This window comes from Rhizophagus irregularis, chromosome 13, assembly GCF_026210795.1.
Source record: "Rhizophagus irregularis chromosome 13, complete sequence".
Lineage (NCBI taxonomy): Eukaryota > Fungi > Glomeromycota > Glomeromycetes > Glomerales > Glomeraceae > Rhizophagus > Rhizophagus irregularis.
Window position 1 is genome coordinate 4,738,427 of NC_089441.1, and position 26,003 is coordinate 4,764,429.

Here is a 26,003-nt window from a genome sequence, read left to right on the forward strand (position 1 = left end):
TTTTGTTGATGCGAAAGAGTGTTAAAAAATGAGAAATGTAATTTAGGGGAAGAGGATAAAGGAAAGAAATTATTCTTTTTTTACACTTTTATCAAAAAAGATTACTACACTTTTTATCAAAAAAAGCGAATTTAACTTTATATTTGAACTGAAGAAATAACTCCATAAAGTAGAAATGGTGTTTAAATAGATAAAAATTCGCAGTTATTTACAAATGATATTGATAATTGAGATAATTTTGATATTATAATCACTTGGTTTCACCTTATGATTTCACTTTATTTAGCGAAAATTTTAATTAATACAATTATTCTGACCAACAAGGCAGGATAGATCGACAATGTATTACATAAAATAAATTTAGCATTAATGGTCTTGTATAATGTAGGGGAAATTTTCACGCATATTGTTTCGTGATGGATTCCCTTTTCTGATTGTCATTATAACTTACAATTAAATATTAAGTCATTTTTTATCATGATTTCTTTTCAAAAAAAAAAAAAATAATAAAAAATAATAATAAATTATTGGTTCTTTTTTAATGGTTAGCTTTGTTCTTTAAAACCTCTTGGCAAAAAAATTACTGTGGCAATTAGAAATAAATTGAAAAAAAAATAAAAAAAATGTAGGGAGTATCTTTGAGGATCTACGAATTATACTTGTTAACAACTTTAAATTTTTCTGTTTTTTTTTTAGTTAAAATCAAAAATGCTTTATCTTTCTTATTATTGGCTATATATTTAAACTAAAAAAAATTACCTTTAAATTTATATGAGCTGTTTTTCTTAATTGGTTACCACAATAATGATCATCATCATTGTACTGTTTCAGTGAAACTATCCGAAACCTCTGAAATCCTAATTTGGAAATGCATTTGTAGATTATTTTAGTATGTTACATAAGAAATTTAATATCACGACATTTCGAATTATTTCTTGGCGTTATTCTTAAATTGGTCATACTTCCGATAATTATTTTAAATCTATTACAAATGTAACGAAATCGACCTTAAATTATGTGGCTTAAAAAAAATTTTGAAACATTGTCAATCAATATTTTATTTTATAGACAAGGAGTCAAATTTATTGAAATATCTTATCATTGGATCTTATTATTATTAATTTATTATTAATGCAAAGATCTATATTGTAAACGTATGAAAAATTAGAATTTCGACGAAATAAACATTTTTGAACTTTTTATGCGTGCGTGCAATGCGGAGTTCACAATTTTACTTAAAATAAACAAAAATATTTACAAAATGCAAGTATTGAATCAAAGTGCATTTAAATTCCTCTTATTGGAAAATTTTATCCGGTTCATGTTATGTTTTAGCAAGTGATGATTTAATTAAAATTTTCAGTTTTAATTGAGAACTGTAATCATATTCAAAGTTTTAATAATTTTAATACAATCTTTGATTCATCAATCTTTGTAGGTAATATGTTTCTTCGAAAAAAAGAACGCGGAATTCGTTAATCCGTGTCGGTTAAACAATTGCCCTTGCATTTAATACATAGTATAAGAATTGATCAGTTTGATCGATTCTTATAATCTTTAATAAAGCCTGATTATTGCTGTATTGCAATGAATTTTTGAATAGCAGTAGATCCTTAATTAATATATTTTCTCCTGAGTAAGATAGACTCTTACGAATATTTAATTCCTTGTTTATTATAAGTCGATTGATACGCCAAATTTTCGAAATCTACAACGTTATACAGAAACAGCTTCATAAATGCAACGCTCTTGGGCTGGGTATGTACAGGAAGGATGTGCACTACCTAAAGGACGTGGGTATATACAGGGAATAGTGCATCACCTAAAGAACGGCCAATAGCAAAATAGACATTAAAATAATATATTGTCTATTAAAATAATATATTGTATAAACATCAACTTACTTTTTCTGAAGGCATTGTTACATTATATCATTAATTATTTAAATTAATTTTTATTAAATTTGACGGACTTTGGATAAAAATTAACCCATAATCGAACAGTTTAATCATCACGTGCTTGCATATTTAGAGAGTGTGCCAGGGACTGTAAACTGCACGTGCAGAGCATAGGGAGTGTGCATTAGTTAGGTTGGTTCGGTTCCGGTTAAAATTCCGAAATCTTAATTTTTTGAATTTTACGACCTTTTGTCGTCCAGTTTTAATGGTAACGATGCATGTGGGACACAATGTGCCTATTATGGACTATCATGATGATAAGTTTCTTTGAGGAAATGAGTTATCGAAACAAGAAAAGATATCTTGCTAGAATGCTGGTAATCTTGACTGACAAAATCCAAGATGATGGGAAGTGATCAACGGTGAATTTAATGATTTTGGGGAAAAAAGGAAGATAATGCGATTCATGTTCAGAGCATCTATTCACAATGGACTAATGGACAAATCAATGAGCTAATGGCAATGTCGAGAGTGAAAATAATACCAGCAATTCAATGGTGCAGTTAAAGAATTCGAGGACATAATCCAATTTTGGGGCCACCTAAAAACGCCATGTCATCTTTATACGCCCGGACAGTCAATTCAGTCAATTCAGTCAATTCGATGTTCCAAAAATGAAATCAATCCTTTCATGTGCCAGGTGTCAGTTGATAATGAAACATATGGGCGTCGCAAAAGTCCACTCATATGACATGATCGTTAAATCCAACCGTAACTACGCTTGGAATTAAGCTTCAAGATGATATTGGTTATATGAAAGAAGTTCTTGTCTGTTATATTAAAGAAGTTAAAGTGTATGGACCATATCGAGGAAAACTGCTGCGGACTTCTTTTTATGGGCTGCGTCGGTCACGTGTTTGATTTGGATTCTATGTGCAATGTGTTACGGTTACTTGATTACCACAAAAGTGCTATAGATTGTGAAGTCCATTGGAATAAATGCATAGTTTGTTCTTTTTTTTTATCTTAAATTTTATTATAGATATTTCTTACAGATACACCATATGATCGCTAAATCTTTCCCATGATGGGAAACTGGTGAAAATTTTACTGGAACAGCATTCTCTTTCCAGTTTCAGCAAAGAAAAAGTTATGATATTGCTGGAAAAAAACGGAATTGGTAAAAGCACCATTACCAAAACTATTCTCAAACTTTAATGAACTGGAATATTGAAATCACTATGGAACATTGGTATGAATGGTATCAAAATTTTAATTCAGGCCAGGCATTATGAATTACGAGTTTGACCGGAGTAATGATTCAAAAACATTTGATTAAAATTATAATATTGCCAAAATTAAGTTAACACTGATCTTCTCTGTTAAAAAAAATAAAGATGTCGAAAAAAGAAAAGAAACGTCATTACTGACTTGGAATTTTTTTGTAGTGTTTTACGTGTACTTTTTGATTTAAATTATAAATTATTTGAATTTCAAATTCATGTTGCTATTAGCAGATTATTTAAGATTAATTGTCATTTTTTATTAATTACATTTAGCTGAAGATAATTAATTACTAAGTATCAATTAATATAATAGTATAAGGTTGGAAATTAGAGCCATTATAGAAATATCTTATAATAAATTATTCTTTCACCAATTTCGAATGCTATTTGTTGATCAGAGATCATCGATCGGATCACGCGACACATAGACACATATATAAGTAACACATTTTTTCTTTTTCCAGAAAAAGATGAACAGGAAAAATTTTCTCTAGCTTTCGAAAGAAAGATATCACTTGTTCTCGATTGCAAATGAGAAAGCGGGCGCCGTTCTGAAACTAACACACCTGTTTCTTCCTCTACTTACTGGAAATGGCTCACACTAGTGGACAAATAAAAATTATAAATACGACGAGCTTTGCTGGGGCGAGATTTAGGTCTTGACGAGGACGACGAAAAAAATCATTCGTAATTAATTACCGTGTCTTTCTCAAGACGACCAAGCAAAATTCATGCCATGAACAGAGGATCTGCTTCAAGGCTTGCGGATTTTACCAAGAAGTGTAAGGAGAAAACTTAAATTCGTTCTGTACCTCATCTTGAGTAAAATATTAGAAAATATGGCCTTGACTCTGATGATATAGGTTCCATCCCGATGTTCAAGTTACAAGCCTACGAAATTCAAGAGGATGATAAGGATCACATACGCTGAGTTGAACTTCCATGGAACATTACAACCAACAGTTTAAAGTAATGTGCAAATGAGTATATCGTGGCGCTTCTTCATCACTTCATGCTGCCGGTAACCTATCCGTATCGTCATGGATGAAAAAGGAACTTAGCAATACGGGTACGTGGAAAAAGCAGAGGTCGTTTATCATCACGTATCGTGACGATGATTTTCTTGATATTTTACCTGGTAATGTACTAATGCTATTTCTTTTCATCTCCAGGAAGCCGACGACCTTATTTGAATCACGGAGGTAAGCAGTGTAAAGTTCCCATAGGCTTTGTCCAGAATATCCAGCAGTTCGAACACTGCTCGAACAAGTTGGAAGGATGAGATGATTTATATGATTTATGGAATCGTCATGATAGAACAGGACTGGCACTTTCCTTCTATATGCCTATGAGAGATATCTGAAGCAAGTGATTTTACCGAGAGGGCCCTTTTTCTTCACATAGCTCAGAAAAAGATGAATAGAACTTAATATTTTCTGGTTACGAGAAGGCAGTGATAGGGCGTACGCGAAAGAAGTGCCAGTTAGGAAAAGGGCTAGAATAGAGGGTCATCGCTCAAAAAATAATCGTATGTAGTATTTATTCCCTTGTGATTAATACGGGCTGCGTCCGGATAAGATATTTCGATCACATGCAACCAATCATTTATTTTATAATCGTGCATAACTGTAACCTAAGATTCAAATAAAAGTTTTATTATTTATTTAAATAAAAAATAAATTTAATTTATCGCAATTTTCGAATTACTGTAAACAGTATAAACGGGAAAAAATAATGATTTTTTTCAAAAACCCGTGAAACCAGTAAATTTTATTGCATTTTTGGAGAAGGTGCGATTATAACATGAAAACCTTGATTTTAGGATGAAAAATCCAACTCTTAGGTAAGTTTACTTATAGAGAACTTTTTAGGTTACACGAAATCTCAAAGTCGCTTTAATATGCAAACTTGCCGAAAAATTAAGTTTTCTGCTCTAAAATTAACATTTTCAGCACCTTCTCTATCTAAAAATGCAATAAAATTTACTGTTTTCGTGGGTTTTTGAAAAAAATCATTTTTTTTATTTTATTTTCCCATTTAAACTGTTTTCAGTAATTCGAAAATTGCGATAATAATGGCCAAAAATAATGTGATTAAATAACAAATTTTTTGTGCGGATCATTTAATTCTAACCGGGAATTTTGAATAATGTAAATATACAAAAAAAATTACGTTGATAATAATTAATCACAAGGTAAATGTCTAGATTAAATTTTTAAATAATAAATCTATATAATTAAATGAAATTTGTATTAACAATAAATTTGTATCAACAATATAATGTCCCCGGCATCAATTATAATAATTGCTTTATTATGTATGTTATATACAAATAATATACAAAGCATAAAAAAAATCTACCAAATTTTTTAGCCTATTATGACTTTACAATACAAAAATTTTTTCATATACCAATTATTTTAAGACAAAAAAAAAAGAACAAAAATAAAAGAATAAGAGAATTAATTGGTGACAATTACCACCAAGGTGTATCACCGGGTTGTTGCTTGTTCCATACTTTTCCTGGTGCATCATTAGAATCAGGGGCATTTGCCTTAGAATTATTTGCGGTATTATCAACGTTATTGTTTTGATTATTATTTTCATTGGTTAAATTCTTCCTATCATTAGTATGTTTTTTCTTATACTTTTTATTTCTATTATTATTATTTCCGGTTCCATTGTTACGTGAGCTATATGAGCTATTGCGACTATGCACTTTATTATCTTTAACATTCTGTTGTGCCGAATATGACAAAGAACCTTGCTGTGATAGTGTTGGTGAAGGTAAAGCTGATGTATTCATTTGTTGCTGAAGCTGGGTTGTTTGTATCATTAACGGAGGAATTGGTGGTTGCTGAGAATGAGTCTGCGTCGGTTGGAACATTTGTGTTATGTTTTGTTGCAATTGTTGATGATGTTGAGAATGTTGCTGTTGTTGAGGTTGATGATGAGGTTGTTGAGGTTGTTGAGGTTGTTGAGGCTGTTGAGGATGTTGAAATTGATGATGTTGAGGTTGATGTTGTTGATGTTGTTGAGGTTGTTGAGGCTGTTGAAGTTGATGGTGTTGAAGTTGATGGTGTTGAAGTTGATGAAGTTGTTGAGGTTGTTGAGGTTGTTGAGGATGTTGGGGGTGTTGAGGATGTTGAAGTTGTTGAAGTTGTTGAAGTTGTTGAGGATGTTGATGTACTATTGGTGATACTGTCGGTAATTGAACTGTTGGTACAGTAGTAGTTTGATGTTGAAATGGTTCGACTGATTGTGGTTGATTTTGCTGATTATGATTAAAAGGTAACTGATGTTGGACTGAAGAATGTTGCTGAAAGTTAGTCACTATTGACATGGGTTGTAAAGGCATATTATTATTTGGAGGAGCTATTTGTCGTGGATAAGCACTTTGTGACTGCTGATCAAAGGTATTTGAAATTGACGAACCGTTGAAAAACAATTGATCTCGAGACACACGACGTTCATCCAAAGGATTATTATGTATTGTCGGTATACTTGTATTTATCGTTAATTGAGGATTCTTGTCAGTATTTTTATTCTTTTCTATATTTTTATTCTTTTCTTCTTCTAAATCAAACAATCGCGATTTCAACGCAGATATACTATTTTCCAAAGTTCGGTTCGTTTCGCGAAGACGATCTGCCTCCTCTGTCTTCATAGAGACCTCTTTCTCCAACTCCGCATTACGATGTTGTATACTCTCAACTTTCTTTTCAAGTTCTTGAGTCATTTGCTGTACAGTTTCAATATCTCCCACACGTTTACGTAACTCTACACTTTGACTCTCACATTGACGTCGGTAATGTTCTAATTCAACTGTCTTATCACTTTCCAACTTACATGCACGTTCAAGATCTGTGACTTTTTTCTCTAGATCTTCCCTATTAGTGCGACATTCATTTAATCCAATCAACTGATTCTGAAGATCTTCAAGAGCATTATTAAATTCGCTGGTCTTTGAATTAATTTCCCTCTTCAAATTATCAATTTCACGATCCTTGTTATTTATGGTTTCAGTCTGATCTTGAACCGTCTTTCGAAGTTTATCTGATTCACTTTCAAGAATATCGTGATGTTCTTTCAATGAACGACTATGCGAAACTTCTGTTTCTAATTGATGATAGCTAGCACGCAATTCATTAAGCTGTCGCTCAGTATCTTGTAATTTTTCCTCTTTATCTGCAAGTTTTCGTCCAAGTTCGTGACACTCTCTACGAGACTCGGAACAGTCAGTTTCGGATTGCCGAAGTTTAAGATTAAGATCATTTAGACTAGTTTCTGTTTGTATCCATCTATCTTGTTTTTGTTGCAAGGCACTATTCTCTTCGTAAAGCTTTGTATTTTCATTCTGTAAAGTACGCACTTGTCTTTGGAGTTCATTTTCGTTACGTGATAAACTACTTTTGAGCGCAGTGATTTCAGATTGCAATTGTCGTTCACGATTAGAAAAATCATCGATTATCGACCTGCTTGAATTATTATCATCAGAAAGTCTTGCGTTCTCATTTGTAAGTTTAGAATTTTCACTCATTAATTGAGCATTCTTGAGGACATGCTGTGAATTTTCAGATTCAACTTCCATGATACGACGATGTAAGGTTTGTGAATTACTCAATTCATCATGGAGTTGTTGTTGACGATCTTGTATCTTCCGATGTTCATTTAGCATTTCTTGAATACGTGTCTTTAATCCATCAAGTTGGCTAAATTCTTTTTGAAGTTCAATATGACGTGCTTGCAAGTTTTGATGCATGACTTGAAGCTCTGCATGTTGTTGTTGAACTGTACTTGCAGATTGCATTTCATCCTTAGCATTATTAAGTTCTGCTTGAAGTGCAAGATGTCGTGTTTGTATTTCTTCGTGTCTTAACACAAACTCATTATGAGAAGAACGAATATCTTGTTGATGATGTTGCAATTCGTGTAAAAGCTGTTCTCGAATCCATTCGAGATTTGATTCTTCATTTTTTTTTCCAGCTCCTTCCCGTCGTTCATCTGCATCATCCTCCCTCTTATCCAAAACCGACGAACTACTACCAACATGTTCAGGTCTAGTTTCGGCAAATGTTGCTTTAACTTCAGAAACAAACTTCTCAATATGTTTTTGAAGTTCTCCCTCAACTCGATTAACAACCTCAATCGACAAGCTTTTCTGGAATTCATCCCAGTTAGGGGGAGAAGAATTATTTTCAGCGTATGGAACCGGCGGATAAGGTGTAGGCGGTGCTGCAACATAATATGGATGTTGCTCATAAGTATTTGGATAACCGAACGAACCTGTTGCAGAGTCAAGATCGGATGTTACAATTTGTTGGCCTGGATGTTTCCTTAGTTTTCTTTGATGATAGGACGATGACTCGACCTCACCATTTATATCTATTGTCTACACAATAAAATCGTAACAATAATAAAAAAAAATTATCAATTAAAAGATACAAGTAAGAAACTAACGTGGAATTGCATACCTTCTCCTTTTTGCCCTTTTTCTTTCGGTCCTCAGCCTGATCCGAATCAGATTTACTTGCATCCGTTAATGGGCTACCAGAAATGAAAGACGGTGTGAATTCTGGTGCAAAAGCATTTAAATTGCTCTTTCGGCGACGTGCACGTTCTTTTTTCTCGAACTCGTCGAGGTCAACTTCTTTTGCATCTTCATTGACTTTCGAGGACGAGTCCGCAGTTTCTTCTTTTGTTTCTTTTGATTTTCCCGCTGTTGAATGCGCCCTTGGGGGGAATGTGAAGTCATGGTCTAATTTTCCGTAATTCGAACCCCTGGTCCTTTGCTGATCTGGGGCTTTTCCAAACATTCGCTGGAGGGCTTCAATTGCCGCTTGTGGCATATCTTGCGTTGATCCCTGGAAAGAAAATATCGTAACATATTCAAGAATTAAAAATTTTATTATCTAGGAATAGGTGTAGTGGTTTAACTCACCTCCTTTCTTGTACCATTTAAGGCATTTAATGCATCGCTAATGTCCCTATCTTTCTTCTCGCTCTCTTTCTTCTTATTATTTGGATAATTTACAATGTAAATTTTATCATCCTGTAGAAAACCTGTAGATTGAAAAATATCAGGCTTTGTATTCGTATCTGGGCATTTTTTCTTTGCCTATTATTGAAAAAAATATAATACGTGACAAGGTGATTATTCATAATGTGATATGATTATTGTGTGATAGTATCCATAATTCGATGGCTATTTTTTTTAAAAAATAAATTTGAATATTCGAGTTTTTAAATTAGTTTTAAAGAAAAAAAATAACACAATTGCAATTCTAATATTCGAATATTCTAAAATTATAATCTAACTAAATTAAGTTTCGTGTAAATGACCAAAAATTAAGAAATAAATAATATTTGTTTAGATAGTGTGTGATACGACTGGTTATCTTGATAATAGTGTGTTATTTTCAAAAAAAAACTAATTTCGTTAAAGTTAAAAAAAAAAAAATTCTTTTTCATTTACCTCCTCTTCTGCAGTCTTTTGTGCCACTTCTTCTTTCTTTTCTCTAGTGGCTTCATCTAATAATTCGTAATCTCCAACCGACGTTGGGAATTTGCCTTTGGGTAATAATACTACTGGCCCAGTTGTTTTTGACTTTTTAGTCTTCTTTGGCTGTACTGGAGGAGTAGTTGGAGCTGGTGTTGTCATTATGTTAATATTAATTTTATACAAATATTTACGAGATGTGATCAAATGAAAAAAATTTACAAAAGGTTTTTGTTTTTTGAACAAAAAAATTATTAAAATAGTTTATCAAAAATGAATTTGATAAACTGAATAAATAAGATAATAAAATAATTTTTTTTGTTTGAAAACTTTTTGAAATAAAATCTTTGTTACGAGAAACGAGCAAAAATTATTATTAATAGGTATTTTTTATTCTTCTCGCGACAAAGCGTTAAAAATTTAAAATCTTTGAAAGTCATTAAGTTTATAAAAAAACCAAGATTACACAAATTCAACCACAACCTTTTGTGTAATTTCAAATAAAAAGGCAATGATTGACCAGAATCAAGAAATTTTGCCTTCTAACCGGCAAAAACTTACTGGTTTATTTATTCTTTTTTTTTACCGTGCTAACCACTTTTTTTACATAATGAAAATAATTGTTACATCCCCAGAATTTTCTTGTACAACTTTTCGAATAATACGAAAGTAGAAAATATTTTATTATAAATTTATATATTTTTGTTATATCTCGGATTTCTTTCAGGCAAAAACGCAGTTAGGTACTTTGTATTACTATACAAACAATAACGCCAGAATTAAAATGCTAGTTCAAACAATATGCAATAAATCTTTCAAATCACGTTACACATAAATTCTAACTGCAAATTTCTGATTTTGGGTTTAAGCATTATCAACAATCAGGTCATAAACAATGCTGTTTAACATTTTTAGAACTTAGTATACGCAATAATCTATTCAACTTGCACTTGTCTAATTATGGAATACGGTGGAATACGGGCTGTACAGTGGCTGTACAAACCAATCGATTTATTTGTGATTTAGTTAAAAAAAAAAAAAATTCTTTCAGCATCATGTCGCTTGTACGTAAAGCAACTTTATCTCGTAAAACCAATGAAACCGACATTAATGTAGAGTTATGTTTGGATTCAGCAGGAAATCAAGAAATCGATATCAATTCTGGCATAGGATTTTTAAATCATGTAATTAAATTAACAAATTTTATGACGCGTTAATGTATCAAAAAAAAAAAATCGTTTCTTTTTTTTTATGAGAATAGATGTATCATGCTCTAGCAAAACATTCTGGGTGGTCACTGTCACTAACATGTAAAGGTGACTTACATATCGACGATCATCATTCTGCAGAAGATACAGCGATTGCTTTAGGACTTGCCTTCAAACAAGCCTTAGGAGAACCAAGAGGTATAAAGAGATTTGGTTATGCTTATGCTCCATTAGATGAGGTAATAACCATTCCTTTTTTCATCAAGATGCATTTTTTTTTCTTTTTTGCATAAGTCGTACATTTTTGTTTATTGGCGTTCCGTAGGCTTTGTCACGCGCCGTTGTTGACATTTCGGGAAGACCATTTGCAGATATTAATTTGGAATTAAAACGAGAAAAAATCGGTGAACTTTCTACTGAAATGATCCCTCATGTTTTATCGTCTTTCGCCACATCTGCAGGAATTACATTACACGTTGATGTGTTAAAAGGAAAGAATGATCACCACAGGTAAGCAAAAAGTTCTGCCGCTCTATAATATTGAATTTTTCTTATTTTTATTAATTTTTCTTAACATAATAATTTAATTTATAGGGCGGAATCCTCTTTTAAGGCTCTCGCCGTAGCATTACGACAAGCAATTGAAAGGACTGGAACAAATGACGTTCCTAGCACAAAAGGGTGTTTATAATATAAAAAAAAGATGTAAAATAAAAACAATATAACAGTAACGTGACTTTAATATTATGAAATGAAAGTAATGAAAATGAAATTATTGTTGTCTTTAATCAATTTTTTCTATTGCGCTTAATCTTTCCGGAAGAGGTGGATGTGAGAAATGATATGCCGAGTACCATGGGTCATTATTTAGATTTCCCAAATTTTTTATCTGAATTTTGATTAGACCCGAACGAAGTTGTACTCCATAGCCTAATTTTTTTGCGTACGCATCTAAAAAAAAAAGATATATATATGTTAATAATTTACAGTGTACGATCATGAAAATAACTTTGAAAAATAGTTACCGGCTTCGAATTCATGTTTTCTACTTAAAATATTCATCAAAAATGCAACAACATTCTCAACGGGCGCATAAATAAATTGAAACAACATAAATCCAATCAATATTGGTTGTGTTTCAAACCCGAATGATCTATAAAGGGATGTGTTGTTGATAAATTGAGAAAATACAAAGAAAAGGAAGAAATTGTGAATCTGGGAAATAATAAGAATTTTAACGGTATGATTCAGATACCAATGACCTAATTCATGACCTGTGAAAAATAACAGAATTGTTAATAATTCAATTAAATGAAAAGTGAAAAGGACAATTAAGTAAAATCTGCCTATTAAACGTTATAAAAGCCTACCGACAATCGCCACTATTTCCCCATTATTAGCTTGTTCTATTAAAGTATCATATAGAACAATTCGTTTATTTTTGAAAAATCCGTAAAAATAGGCATTGGAATGTCCTGATCTTTTGCTACCATCTATTACATATAATTTTTTAAGTGGAAAATTAATACGAGAAGCTAACGCTTCAATTTGTCCACGGAGTTCACCCTCCGGAAGTACTGTTACTTTGTTGAACAAAGGTTGAATAAGTGTTGGGTAAATAGTAAGTAATATGAAAGTAAAAATTATCCTAAAAAAAAAAATTACTTTTAATTTAATTATTAAACTTAATATTTAAATAGTAAATATAAAGATTCGACCTACATAAATATCCAAACGTAAAAATAGAAATTTTCACCACTCCATTTGATAATTTGCAAAACTAAAGATAAAATCGGAAGCCCTATAACACCGGCAATCAAAAATCCTTTAATCATGTCCATGAAAAATAACCCCAAAGTCATTTTGTTAAAGCCATGACGTTCTTCGATGACAAAAGTAAAATAAAGACTTAGAGGGAGTGATATAAGATACGATAAAAGTGTTAATATTACGGTAAAAATCAATGATTGCGTTATCTACGAAGAATAAATATGATTAGAAAAATTATCCTTGCCACGATATAGAAATAACTGTAATAATCGATAATTGAAAATGAATTTAAAAAAATACCTCGTGGTCGGGCCCGTATCCAGCGTATGCCAACCATTCTCCAGAAAGGTTCCATAACCAAGGAAGAATATCAAACACGATCATACACGTGCTTTGAATCTGTCCAAACAAAGCCGAAACAAACTCAAATTTCGCTTTGTCAAGACCATATTCTTGTGTTTTTCGAAATTTCTCTCGAACTTCTTCAATATCCTGTAGGGACTTTGGTGGATGTGGTTCACGAAGTTTACGATACTGACGAACGCTTTAATATTAAAAAAAGAGTAAGGACCGAAATATGTGAATAACAGATCTATCATAAAAAGATAAAAATACCTTAAATATTGTTCAAATGTATAAACTGCCCAGGAAAAAGCAAGTACAAATTCTTTATACGGTGTATCTTGTGCTTTAAAATCCAAAATTAACTTATCCATCGCGAATAATTTCAAAAGTTTATAGCTAGAAAAAAATTTGCTACAAGCCACTTTTATTGAACCAGTGATCGCAGTTAGTAACACAGAAAATTTCCGCAGTATAAAATTTCGTGTTTTTTTTTACGAGACTAAACGTTAGTTCGTGTCAATGATTTCTATATTCGATCTTATATTTAAAACACGTGTAAAATAACTTTTTAAAAAACTTTGTTATCAAATCAGGACCCGAAAATTGCGTGTTTTCAAAATTTCTTATACACATACTCGGTTAATATCCCTTGTTATTTTTGATAACTATTTTGACATGTTGACTGAAACTATCAAATCATCATTATAAGAAATTTAAAGTAATTGATTTCAAGAATGGAAAATCTAACTCTTAGTAAATAACAACTTTAAATTACACAAATTTTTTTTTTTATTATTATTATACTCAAAGAGAACAGTACATGCTCAAAGGAGCAATTACAAAATCATCAACCTATATAAAAGCTAAAAAGCACTTTACTTGCCAATATGTATGATTAAATATACCAAAAAAAATTTAATAATATATAATTTATTACTATTTTTTTTATAAAAAAAATTAGTTTTTTTTATTATTATATTAATTTAAACTGAAGTTATAAAATTTAAAAAAAAATATAAATAAAATTACATAATATATATTATTATTAATAATTTTAGTTAAAATTATAATAATTTTAAATTATATTTTTGGTTTTTTTTCTTTAAGTTGTAATTTTTAAATTATATTAAATGAAAAATTAACTTAAAGCAGTTTTAAAGTAAAAAAAAAATTTTTTTTAAAATTTTTTTTTTTAACATTATTTTTTACAAAGAGAGCAGTTATCTTATTTAAAAAAGAATTTACATTATAACTGTAAATTTTAGGAGATAATGATAAGATAATGTAATAGTTATAATATTTAGTAATACTAATACTTAATTATAATTAATAGCAATTGGTTAGAATGTATTTTTAACTTAAAGTTAGATGCAATTTATTTTTTTTATATAAGTGAAAGATCAATTTTTTACCTTTATATATATCTAATTAAAGTATATACTTAAATAGTAAATCATGTAATAGAATAGTACAAATGATTATAATAATATATAATATAGTAATACAAGTATATACACTACCTAGACAAAAGTAGCAGACCTTTTATTTTTGTTAATTACTCAAAATTATACATAATAATGATACTTGAAATTTTAATATGTGATAACATAGACTCTAAGGAACATATATTCTAAATTTCGTAGTTCTAACCTTCATGCAACTATATTAATTAAAGAAACTTATAAAGGGAAATATTGATGATTATCTATAAAATTAAATAAATAGTCTGTTATTGCCTATTTATTTAGAATTTTGCATAATATTAATAACAGAAATTTTAATATGTAATAGTACAGAATTTTGATTAATATATATATATTAAATTTCTTTATCTAGTTTTTGTTTTTATATGAATTATATAAAAAATTGAGAGAAAATTTAATTTTTAAAAACAGCAATACTGTATTTTCACATTCTCAAAATTTTACATAATAAAATACTTTAATTTATATATTGTTTGAAAGTTACAGTTCTGGAGAATAAATATTATATATAAATTTTTATAATTTATCTTTTAAATTAACAATTAACATCTAAAAAAATAAAAATAATTCATTTTTTTTTAATTTGACAATCATCAAGAATTTTTAATTTTTTTAATAAATATAGCTGTATGAAAATTAAAAGCATGAAAATTTGACTCTATGTTTTTTAAAGTCTATATTATTACATATTAAAATTTCAAGTATTATTATTTTATGTAATTTTAAGTAATTAACAAAAATAGAGGATCCACTATTTTTGTCTAAGTAATGTAATAATTACCAAGCTTCTTTTTTAATTAATATAGCTGTGTGAAAGTTAGAAGTATGAAATTTTAAATATATATTCTTTAGAATTTACGTTATCACATATTAAAATTTCAAGTATTGTTATTATATACAATTTCGAGTAATTGATAAAAATGGAAGGTCCTCTACTTTTGTCTAGATAGTGTAGTATATAATTTACTAATATAACTTTAAATTTTAAAATTTATAAGTATAAGTAATCCTGAATTTGGTTTGCACTTTAATAAGTTTTGATTTGGATAAAAATAAAAATAAAAATAAAAATTAAAATAAATAAAATATTAAAAGACTTGAATATAGTAGTTCTATTAGACCAAATGTAATATTTTATAATAAATAAATAATAAATTGAAAATAAATATTTAAGATAAAAGTTTGAATTTTTTACTTATATAAAGAAATTTAATAAAGTGAAACTATCACAGTTTAATTTTTTAAAATATTAATATATTAAATTAAGTAATATTAGTTAGAATTATAATACAGTCACAATTTATGATAAACAGATTATTATTCAACCTGATAATAATATGAAACTATATCTTAAAAAAATAATTTAAATTTACCTATTAGCAAATACATAATTCTACAATAAATTAATATATAGTAAAATTAATGATTTTTAAATTTATAAGTTTACAATAAAATTTGATCAAAATTTTTTTATTTGAAAGCTAATTGATTATAATTTTTAAAAATGTACTAATTAGAAATATTTTATTTTTAAAATGCAAAAGATATTTATTTGTAAAGTAATAAACAAAATAATTTTATATGTAAAAATAAAAAAATATATATAGAAAAATCATTACTTATACAGGACTCCAATCATTACATATATAACTCACATTTGAGTTTTAGCAAATTCAATTAAAATTAGGTTAAACTCATAATTTTAGATAGAGCAAATTGATTGAAAATTAATTAATAGTTATAATTATGAGTTTTAGCAAATTGTATTAATTTTACAAAGTCATATTTTATATTTGAGCAAATTGGTATTTTTTTAAAACTTTTTTTTTAACTTTTATAGATAATATTTTTAAAAATATAAGTTTCAAAGTCCGGTTTATATTTTGGCCAAAATTAAGTATAATTCCGGCCAAAATTAAGCATAATTCTGACTAAAATTAAGCATAAATACAGGTCAAACCCCGTTCAATTAGTTTCACAATATTTTATTTTTTAATAATTATTTATATTTAATTTATTATTTTTATTAATTATTATTTTTATCTATAATCTACATATTTTTAATTATAAATTATAAAAATTGACAGTTTAATTTATATTAATTATTTATTTTTTTATTGATAATAAAAAAAAAAAACTGTTAATTTTGGTAAATTAACAATTAAATTTACTGGTCTACAAATAATTTGAATAAACTGAAATTATATTTTATTAAGCAAATTTAAACCTATATCATTTAGAATTTTACTACAGTTTATATAACTTAGTCCAAGCAATTAAATTTGATGAAATTTAAATCACTACTATTTATTCAAAAAAAAAGATAAATATAAAGTATAAACATACAATAATAAACCAGATTAAACTTAATAAAACTATGTTATTAAAATTTCTTATAAAGTATTTTTTAATAAAGTAGTAGCATATTTTTAAAGTAATTATAATCTACTGATTTAAGACAGATTTCAAAAAGTTTAAAATATTTTGGATTCAGAAATCTTCTAATATATCTTAAATAAAACTTTAAAAAATTGTATAAAAACTTTATTTAACTGTAATTTAATTAGTTTTGTGATGTTTATAACATTTAAAAATAAAGTATTTGTAAATAAAAAAGCCATTTTTTTAATAAGTATTTAATAAAAAGCTGAAAAAATTTTCATAAAAAATGATCAATGTAATTATTAAAAAGAGTTTTTTCTATTTTTTTTTTAAAAAAAAAATTTTAAAAGTAAATATAATATTCATATGGGTTGATTTATGGAATTAAGTTTTTATATTTAAAAAACTAACTTTATTAAGTAAATGCAAATACAAGTTACATGAAAATGATAAATTCACATTAGCTGACATAAATAAAATTGATTTAATTATATTATTTTTTGATTTTTTTTAATAATATCATTAAAATTAAAAAATTTAAATATAATTGTTATGACAAAATATTGAATAACTTAACATATATATATGCTAGACAAATGAATTTATATTCATTAGAAAGAGGTAATCAAGAGCTATCCATAAACCAAATATTGCATGAATTGAATCACAAGTTGCTGAATAATTACGTTCAATATATTTATTTTTAACTTTTGACTTTGATCATTAATATCTTCACATCTAGTAATTTGATTTGAATGATCATTTTTTGTTCAAGTAGAGTAGGTTCTGGGCTTTCATATGAATATAAATATATGTGTTTAGCATGCATGTACGCTGAGATATTAACAATCTTGTTAATTGAATAAAACTTTGACACAAAAATTTTTAAAATTATAATTCTTACTAAAAGATTATCTTTACAGGTATTACTGAGCTCTTTTTACTTTACTTAACAAGGTTTTATTTGCTATTTCTGTTTTAAATTGAATAAATTAATAAAATCAATTTTAAAAAGTAATTAACAAGTAGAATAAAATCAGTATAGTAAAAAACAAAAAAAACATTTCAAAAACTCTAAATCATAACTCACATTTTTATTTTGTATATATTTTTACTAAAAAAAAAGAAGGAACCAAGGTTAAAAATAAATGAAAAAAGATTTTTCTTATTAATATAAATTATTAATATTTGTTTTCTTACTTACTGATTAAAAAAAACCTGCTATATATACCTATAAACTTTTCTAAGTCACCTAACAAAAATCTGATTGAAAAGTGATTGAAAAGTGATTGAAAAAGAAAGTAGTTGCCATTGTTATTTTTGAATAAACGTTAAAAAATTTTTTTTTTATTTTTTGATAGATTTAGATCATCTGATTATGTAACACATATAATTTAAGCTTATGAAACATAATTCTTGTTAAAATATGCAAATCTTTATGAAAATCTTAATTTTGACTAATTCCACGAATTGGCAGATATGTTTAATTATTTATACACTACCCAGACAAAAGTAGCGGACCTTACATTTTTTTCAATTACTCGAAACTGTACATATTAATAATACTTGAATTTTTTATATATGATAACATAAATTCTGAAGAATATATATTTTAAATTTCACGCTTCTAGCTTTTATACAACTATAATAATTAAAAAAAAGAAGTTTGGTGACTGTTATATTACTTAAACAAATGTAATGGACCCTTTATTTTCATTAATTACTAAAATTACATATAATAACAATGCTTGAAATTTTAACATGTAATAATATAGAATTTAAAGAACATAGAGTCAAATTTTCATGTTTTTAACGTTTATACAGCTGTATTAATTCAAAAAAATTTAAAAATTTCTGATGATCGATAAATTAAAAAAAAAATAAAAATTATGAATAACATTTTATTTTTTAGATAATTGTTAATTTGAAAAATAAAAATATAAAAATTCATATGATATTTATTCTCCTAAACTGAGCTTTCAAACAATATAAAAATTTAAGTATTTTATTATATGCAATTCTAAATAAACTGGCAGTAACAGACTATTAATTTACTATTATATAACATATATATGATAGGTATTAATATTTCCTTTTAAATTATCTTTAATTAATATGGTTATATAAAGGCTAGAACTATGAAATTTTGAACGTATGTTTTTTAATATTTATATCATCACATATTAAAATTTCAAGTATTATTATTATGTACAATTTTGAGTAATTGATAAAAATAGTAGGTCCGCTACTTTTATCGGGTAATGTATTTTTTTTTTATTTATAAAGTAAATCAACTAGGAGTTTAAATTTCATACAATAAAAATATAAACATTACAAATATAGAAATAGATCTCTTACCATTTCTGAAGTGTAATATTTTAATTATTTATAAAATTTTATAAATAAATTATAATAGGACATTACTAAATATCACCAGTGGTGATCATCACCATACTATTTAATTCTAGTTGAAAATTATAATTTTGGCTAGAGTTAAAAAACACACCATAAATTTTTTTTCAAAAATTTCAATTTAAATAATAAATGTGTAAAACAAATCTGAGTAGATACTAATCACACTAAAATTTTGAAAATTTGACTAAAAAAACCTTTTTTAAAACAAAAAATTGTATTTTACTTATAAAATCAAACTTTCCTGTTTTTCTCAAAAACTATCTAAACAATAGTCTTTATAATCTAAGGAAAATATGTTCTACCCATAAATTTACATATAGTAATAATATTTATATTATAATTAGAAGAATATTCAGTCAAAAATTTTTGAAAATTCAAAAAATATTTTATATGTGATGATAATCACCACTGGTAATATTTAGCAATACCCAAAATAATAATATTATTTTTATTTTTACAAATTATTTATTTAAACAATATATTTAGAAACAATCTTCTTAGAATGATAAACATTTAAAAATATTATATTTTCGATACTAGAGATATTTGCAAACAAATATTAAAAGTATATATAATTATTATAGTTGAATTTATAATCAAGATTAGTTAAGTCTGTAAAAAAAGTTATTGCTTTCTTTGCTTCTTCAAATTAAGCATTTTTTTATGTAAATATAGATAGTATAATATATAAAAAACTAGTATAAAATTACACAGAAATTTGAATAAAAAATAATAAATCTATCAGAATAAAATTAATTTTAAATATACTTATTAATAAAATAGTAATATATTACAATAATCTAATCAAATAGAAAAATATAGATTTATAAAAATGCTTAACTGGAATACCATACCTTCCAAATTAGAGATCCTGGACAAAACTGATATATTTAGTCATTTGACTAAACTGAAATAGTTAGACATTTAAAATTAAAGAACGAAATGCCAAAATTCAATATTCCATAGTATTTCTATAGATTTTTTATAGATTTCCATGGATTTTTAATTATAATAATTACTTATAAAAAAAAAAATAATAAATTTATATTAAAATATAATATTTTTTAAAGGAATTTATAAAACTATTATATGTATACTAGTATAAGACTAATTTTAACCTGAGATGATTTAACCAGAGTGATTTAACCTGATAATTTTTATATATTATTTTAGAGTGATTTAACTAGGGTGATTTAACCTGGTAATTTTTATATATTATTTTAGAGTGATTTAATCAGGGTGATTTAACCTGATGATTTAACTTGATGATTTAATCTGGTGATTTTATTATGTAACGAAATGATATCATTATGATGTGATATTTATATTTACATGAAGTATTTTTTTCACACACAAAACATCAAATTCAATTTTGTCAATAAAGTTGTTCACGTTCAAATATAAAAGTTTACTTTAATACTTTGCAAATATATAAGTTTCGTGATTAAATACTTAGTTACCTTAAATTTTGCTTTTAAATATAACTATTATATAATCATCACCACCATTACTTACGTTACTAATATCACTTTCATGTCTAAATTTACTTGTTTACATAATGGAACTATCTTATAGTAATTTTTTACAAGACTCCTTTTTTAGTTCATATAATATTGAATAGTTATTTTCCTTAAAAATGTATAATAATAACAATAGCTATAAATTAAATATTCAACCAGAAGATGAAAAAAATCAGGTAATAAAGGATCAGATAATATAGAAGAAGTAGAAAATATAAATGTATTGGATGTAAAAGATATTGATATATTGGAAGATGAAGATTTATATAATGATGATGATTATGTAGAAGAAGATAAATTAGAATTGAAGAAAGGAATGACATTTGAAATATAGAAAATTGCTAAAACTTATCTTAAAAATTTTGCAAAGTAACAAGGATTTTCCTTTCATAAGAGAAGATGTGAAATAGATCTTATTGACAATATTACAATAAGAAAAAGAACTTTTGAGTGTTCCCATGCATATACATATGATTCAGACAAGGCTATTTTAGAAGAAAATAGGAGAGATAGAAATTCAGAAATGATCGGATGTGCTATGTACGTTAATATGGCTTTTTCTAAAACAGCTAAAGGTGTTCGAATTAATAGTATTATTAGTGAACATAATCATTCACTAAATCCTCTTATCATAAAAACTGCACCAAAATTTCAAAGACTTACCAATGAAATGCTTGAAAAAATCAAATTCTGGATAATTGAAGGAAAAATGAAAATGTCAAATCAATATAATTTACTTGTAGCATTTTTCTCTGATAAGACAATTAATAAAAAAGATTTAAGTAATGCTATACAGAAAATTTAAAAAACAAATAGTGCCAGATAAAAATGATGCTTGTCAAATGCTTACTAAGTTATATTTAGAAAAAGAGAATAATCCAATATGAATAGTAAAATCATGAGTTGATCCTGAAGAAAGAAGACTTAATTCTTTATTTTGGATGTCCTCTGATCAGATTATTGCTTATGAAAGATATCATGAATCATGATTAAGGTTGCTTGCCGAAACCTAGGAGTTTAGGCAAGATGGCGTTTCGCTGAAAAGTGAAATTCTGCTGAAACTATATTAAAGTTATATTAAAAAACTGGCGAAACTTTGGAGAATGGCGAAACTGCCGAAACTTATTATAAATGCCAAAACTGCCAAAACTCTGCCGAAACTATAATAAATCTATAGTAAAATTTTGATGAAACTAATCGTAAGATTTTGAAGAGGTTTAGACAAGCAACCTTAATCATGATGTTGTTATAGTCGATACAACATCAAGAACTAATCAATTTGACATGATACTATTATTATTTACAGTTGTTAATAATAATTTTAGAAATCTTATAGTTGCAGCAGCCCTTTTAGAAGATGAAACTGAAGTAATATTTACCTGGATCAAAACTAGTTAGACCAGTTATGCTATTAATTGTAATTTTACTGCAAGTATTCAGAGTTCTCAACATGCACACGTCAAATGACCAAAAACAGGCAAAAAAAATGGCTAGAATTGCATAAACTATTCGCAAATTTATATAAACTATTTACAAATAGTATAGGTTAATTTGCAAATAGCCAAAAACAGCCAAGAATAGCCAAGAATAGCCAAGAATAGCCACTGCTTTTCACGCTATTTTTTTTGCTGATTTTTAGCATTTCAAACTGTGATGCTGAAGTATCTAATAAGATAATTAAAGAAAAACTCAACCAAACTTCAAGAATAAGTGAAGTTGTTGAAGAGGTTCAAGCTATATTTGATAAACAATTAAAAAAAGCAGTATTTAACTGAATATATGAACAAAATTCCAACTAGAGGTTTACCAAGTATAATGGAAGAATATTTTCTGGGATTAGATACAGTATTAAAAGAATATCTTATGTCACAAATATTTCAAAAGCAGCGTGATCAGATAGCACAGTCACTCTGCTATGATATTATAATGATTGGTTATTTTTATTAGAGGTAAAAAATTTTAATTTTAATGGTAATCATGTACACAGACACTTGGTTTTTACATTTTGATAAGATTGATAATCAAAAACACAAAAAAAAATTTGCTCATTTTATTATTTTTAGTTGATGGATGATTTTTATCAAACAGATATTGCCAGAGAAGACAATTATGATCAATCACAGTCTTTACTTTCTTCATTACTTGGTAATATAATACAACATAATGTTCAGGAAGTATGGAAAGCAAATAGACATCGTGGCCAACAAACAGCACCTCAATATGTGATTATACTTGATGATGGATCACATTTATGTATATGTCTTTAACTCATCAATTGTGAGATTGTATGCAGATATTTTTTCTAAGTTATGTCATATTCATCTAATACTCAATTCCATATTATGCTTATTCTACAATGTTGGTATAATAACAAGAAATATCAAATGAGTCAACAAGAACATTATTTAGTACTAGTTTATCAAATTAAAAACAATGAAACAGATTTTTTTTTGTCTTAATTATCATTTCAACATTTTGAGAAAGTTAGGCAAATGCCTAATATTAAACAATTGCAAGGCCTTAAACAGAAATTCAGGTTCAATATAGACTATGCTAAAAAGATACTTGATTATACTATACAAGCAGATAAACTTAATGAACTCATTAGTCAACCTGAAAGTTTTATTGAAGAAACGAAAGAAGAACTATCAAATAATCAGGAAAATATTGATAGTATTGTTAAAGATCCAATACAAGTTAAGCATAAAGGATAACAACCTAATAGGTATAAATCAGGAGGTAAAACTTCACGAAAAAGAAAAAAAACTATTAAAGATATCACAAATGTAAATGATCAATAATCTGGACTAATGATTCAAGATTTTAGCAATCAAAAACATGTAAAACATTATCAAAAATGTAAAAAAACTGGTTATTATACTTCACGATGCTCAGGAATATAAATATATGTAGTAAAGTTAAAAGTTAGCAAAAATAAAATCATTTTTTTTGAAATAAGTATCTTTTGTTAGTTGTTGTACAATTGTGATCAAAATTTTTTTTTTAAGAAACGCATATTATGTACAAATGCGTTTTATTAAAATTGTAAAAATAGTGTACAGAGTAAACTATTACAAATTAAAACCACTCCTACTCGTTAAAACTAAGATGCCAGGTTTGCCAATAATTCAAAAGTAAAGAAATGAAACATCTAAAATACAAATACCTAAACTTAATTAACTACAATCAAATATCAATTACCCATTACATCCAAACAGTCAAATAATTATACGTTCTAACTAATTTCACTAATGCATCATTATTCCCTTACAGTATATCTCTTAGACCATTTACAATAAATTTGAATCTCTGAGGAATTTTTTGGAAATTCTTCTTATTTTCATTATGATTATTGATACAGAACCTAAAAAGAGGTGTGGCATTAATTCTGGCAGCAAATAATTTTTAGGTCTAAAGGATGGAGTGGAATAATAGCATTAACAGTCATTTTATAACTAAGGGTTATTAAATTCGGTAAGAAACTGCATCACAAGTTGCAAATAACCAATCTGTTTTCTACTCCCATCCGTGTTCTTGATTGAAGTTCTACCTCTTTAATAAATGAATTAGAGAAGCCATTGAGAAAGAAAGATTTGTCATCCGGAATATCATTGACTACTACCTAGAACTTTTCTCTTTTTGTTCCAAAAGATTTCAACTGGCCGGAAGCCACAGGTAAACTGCAGAATGGAATACTGTAGCTCAATCTCTTTTGTTAAAGGCATGAAGAATTGGTAGAAGCAGTGAAAACCATGGGTGGAGAGTTAGTAGATAAAGACATTAAGACTGAGGGTGAGGGCAAAATCTCAGGTGTTGTTAGCGAAAAAAGTGGCAACTTTGTGTTTAGACAGGACGTTCTAATTATTCCTTTACTTTCTTCTCTTTTTTCTTGTAGTTTTAGTACAAGTTCTTTTGTCAAATAAAGATGTAGATATGATTATCAGATCAACTGGATCTGATATATTAATGATCATACTGATCAATAATGGTTACAGTAACATTTTATTATCAGCAAGAAAATAGGTTAGTTGATAACGGTCAGCTTTCTCTTGATCATGAGAGAAAGGTCAAAGTTTTCAGTAAAACCTTCACACCCACTTATTATAATAGTTAGTAGGAGTAAACAGGTGTTTATACATAAGAAAATTTAAATTTATAGGGGAGGATAGTGATTTAACTTGGGTGATTTAACCTGGGCAGATTTTTAATAAAATATTAGATTGTAAAACTAATTTTATAAAAGAGGGAGTGATTTAACTTGGATGATTTAACCTGGGAGGCAAGTTAGCAAGACTCATATGTATAATATAATTTCATATATTTTTATAATAAAACTATAATTTTATATAATTAAAATTTAAACTTAAAAATTATTACTATATAGTTTAGTCAATGATGAAACCAAAACTAGTTGGTGACGAAACTGAAAATTTTTGGTAAAAAAAGTTTAGTCAGATATTACTATTCCAAATATTAAAATAGAAAAGCTTAAATAAAAACTATATAAAAAAAGATGCAGAAAGTATAAAAAGGAAAAGAAATGATTCACTCAAGTAGAATTATATATAGGAAAAATAAAAGAAAATTATGTTTAAATAGATTACTAATTTAACATATTGTATTTTATCTTAGTAATCAAATACCATATATTACAGGTCATAATATCTCAAATATGATACAAATTTCAGGAAGTTGATTTTGTATTATTACATTTATAATTCAAATTTTTATTATAGCTATATGTATTATTTCAAAAACTTGTATAATAATTAGAAAATTACTTATATCTAATTTCTGAATAAGATTTGATTTTCTAAATAATAAAATTGATAGAAAAGTAACTTTTTTCATATAAAAAAGGAGGATACTATACATAGGGGAGTATATAACCTGTAATATACAGATCATAGTAAATTGATTATTATAAATAATAGATTGCAAAATTGGCACTTCATGCCTTAACTTAGCAATCAAACTATAGGTTATAAATAGCAGAATTGCCAATTTGGCACTTCATGGTAATACGCAGTTAATTTCGGCCAGCACTATGCCCAGGCCCAGAATCTAGAAAGGAGCGGGCAAGTGTGGAAATGTTTCGGCCAGAATACAAGGCGCAGTAAATTATGAAATTTTGGACAGCTGGGAGTCTGGGACGCAATATCTCGCCATCCAGGCAATCGATTCCAAATTTGGCAT

At 27.2% G+C, this 26,003-nt stretch overlaps 5 protein-coding genes across 7 annotated transcripts; 3 read left to right on the forward strand and 2 right to left on the reverse strand.

The window, feature by feature from the left end:
• Positions 1-5,468: 5,468 nt before the first annotated feature.
• Positions 5,469-10,097, reverse strand: OCT59_005640 (uncharacterized protein). The gene is made up of 4 exons (XM_066138481.1): positions 9,660-10,097; positions 9,126-9,302; positions 8,659-9,048; positions 5,469-8,576 (listed from the first exon to the last, which is right to left on the reverse strand). Exons 1-4 carry the CDS (start codon positions 9,843-9,845, stop codon positions 5,661-5,663), a joined length of 3,669 nt encoding a protein of 1,222 aa, XP_065997603.1. The 5' UTR covers positions 9,846-10,097; the 3' UTR covers positions 5,469-5,660.
• A 627-nt stretch (positions 10,098-10,724) lies between these two features.
• OCT59_005641 lies at positions 10,725-11,656 on the forward strand. 3 transcript variants are annotated; one of them, XM_025317544.2, is made up of 4 exons: positions 10,725-10,867; positions 10,945-11,130; positions 11,217-11,401; positions 11,486-11,656. In XM_025317544.2, exons 1-4 carry the CDS (start codon positions 10,739-10,741, stop codon positions 11,580-11,582), a joined length of 597 nt encoding a protein of 198 aa, XP_025178003.1. In that variant the 5' UTR covers positions 10,725-10,738; the 3' UTR covers positions 11,583-11,656. The 3 variants fall into 3 exon arrangements, with proteins under 3 accessions (XP_025178003.1, XP_065997604.1, XP_065997605.1); XM_066138482.1 differs by having other exon boundaries at positions 10,961-11,130; XM_066138483.1 differs by having other exon boundaries at positions 10,725-11,130.
• On the reverse strand, positions 11,432-13,377 carry OCT59_005642 (uncharacterized protein; the record flags this gene model as incomplete). The annotated part of the gene is made up of 6 exons (XM_025309311.2): positions 11,432-11,842; positions 11,917-12,165; positions 12,262-12,539; positions 12,614-12,867; positions 12,962-13,205; positions 13,277-13,377. The coding sequence occupies 6 exons, from the start codon at positions 13,375-13,377 to the stop codon at positions 11,676-11,678; spliced, it is 1,293 nt and encodes a 430-aa protein (XP_025178004.1). The 3' UTR covers positions 11,432-11,675.
• Positions 13,378-22,873: 9,496 nt separating this feature from the next.
• Positions 22,874-23,074, forward strand: OCT59_005643 (uncharacterized protein; the record flags this gene model as incomplete). Its single annotated transcript, XM_066138485.1, has 1 exon — positions 22,874-23,074. One exon carries the CDS (start codon positions 22,874-22,876, stop codon positions 23,072-23,074), a length of 201 nt encoding a protein of 66 aa, XP_065997606.1.
• Positions 23,075-23,299: 225 nt separating this feature from the next.
• OCT59_005644 (uncharacterized protein) lies at positions 23,300-23,521 on the forward strand (the record flags this gene model as incomplete). The annotated part of the gene is made up of 1 exon (XM_025310840.2): positions 23,300-23,521. One exon carries the CDS (start codon positions 23,300-23,302, stop codon positions 23,519-23,521), a length of 222 nt encoding a protein of 73 aa, XP_025178005.2.
• Positions 23,522-26,003: the final 2,482 nt, after the last annotated feature.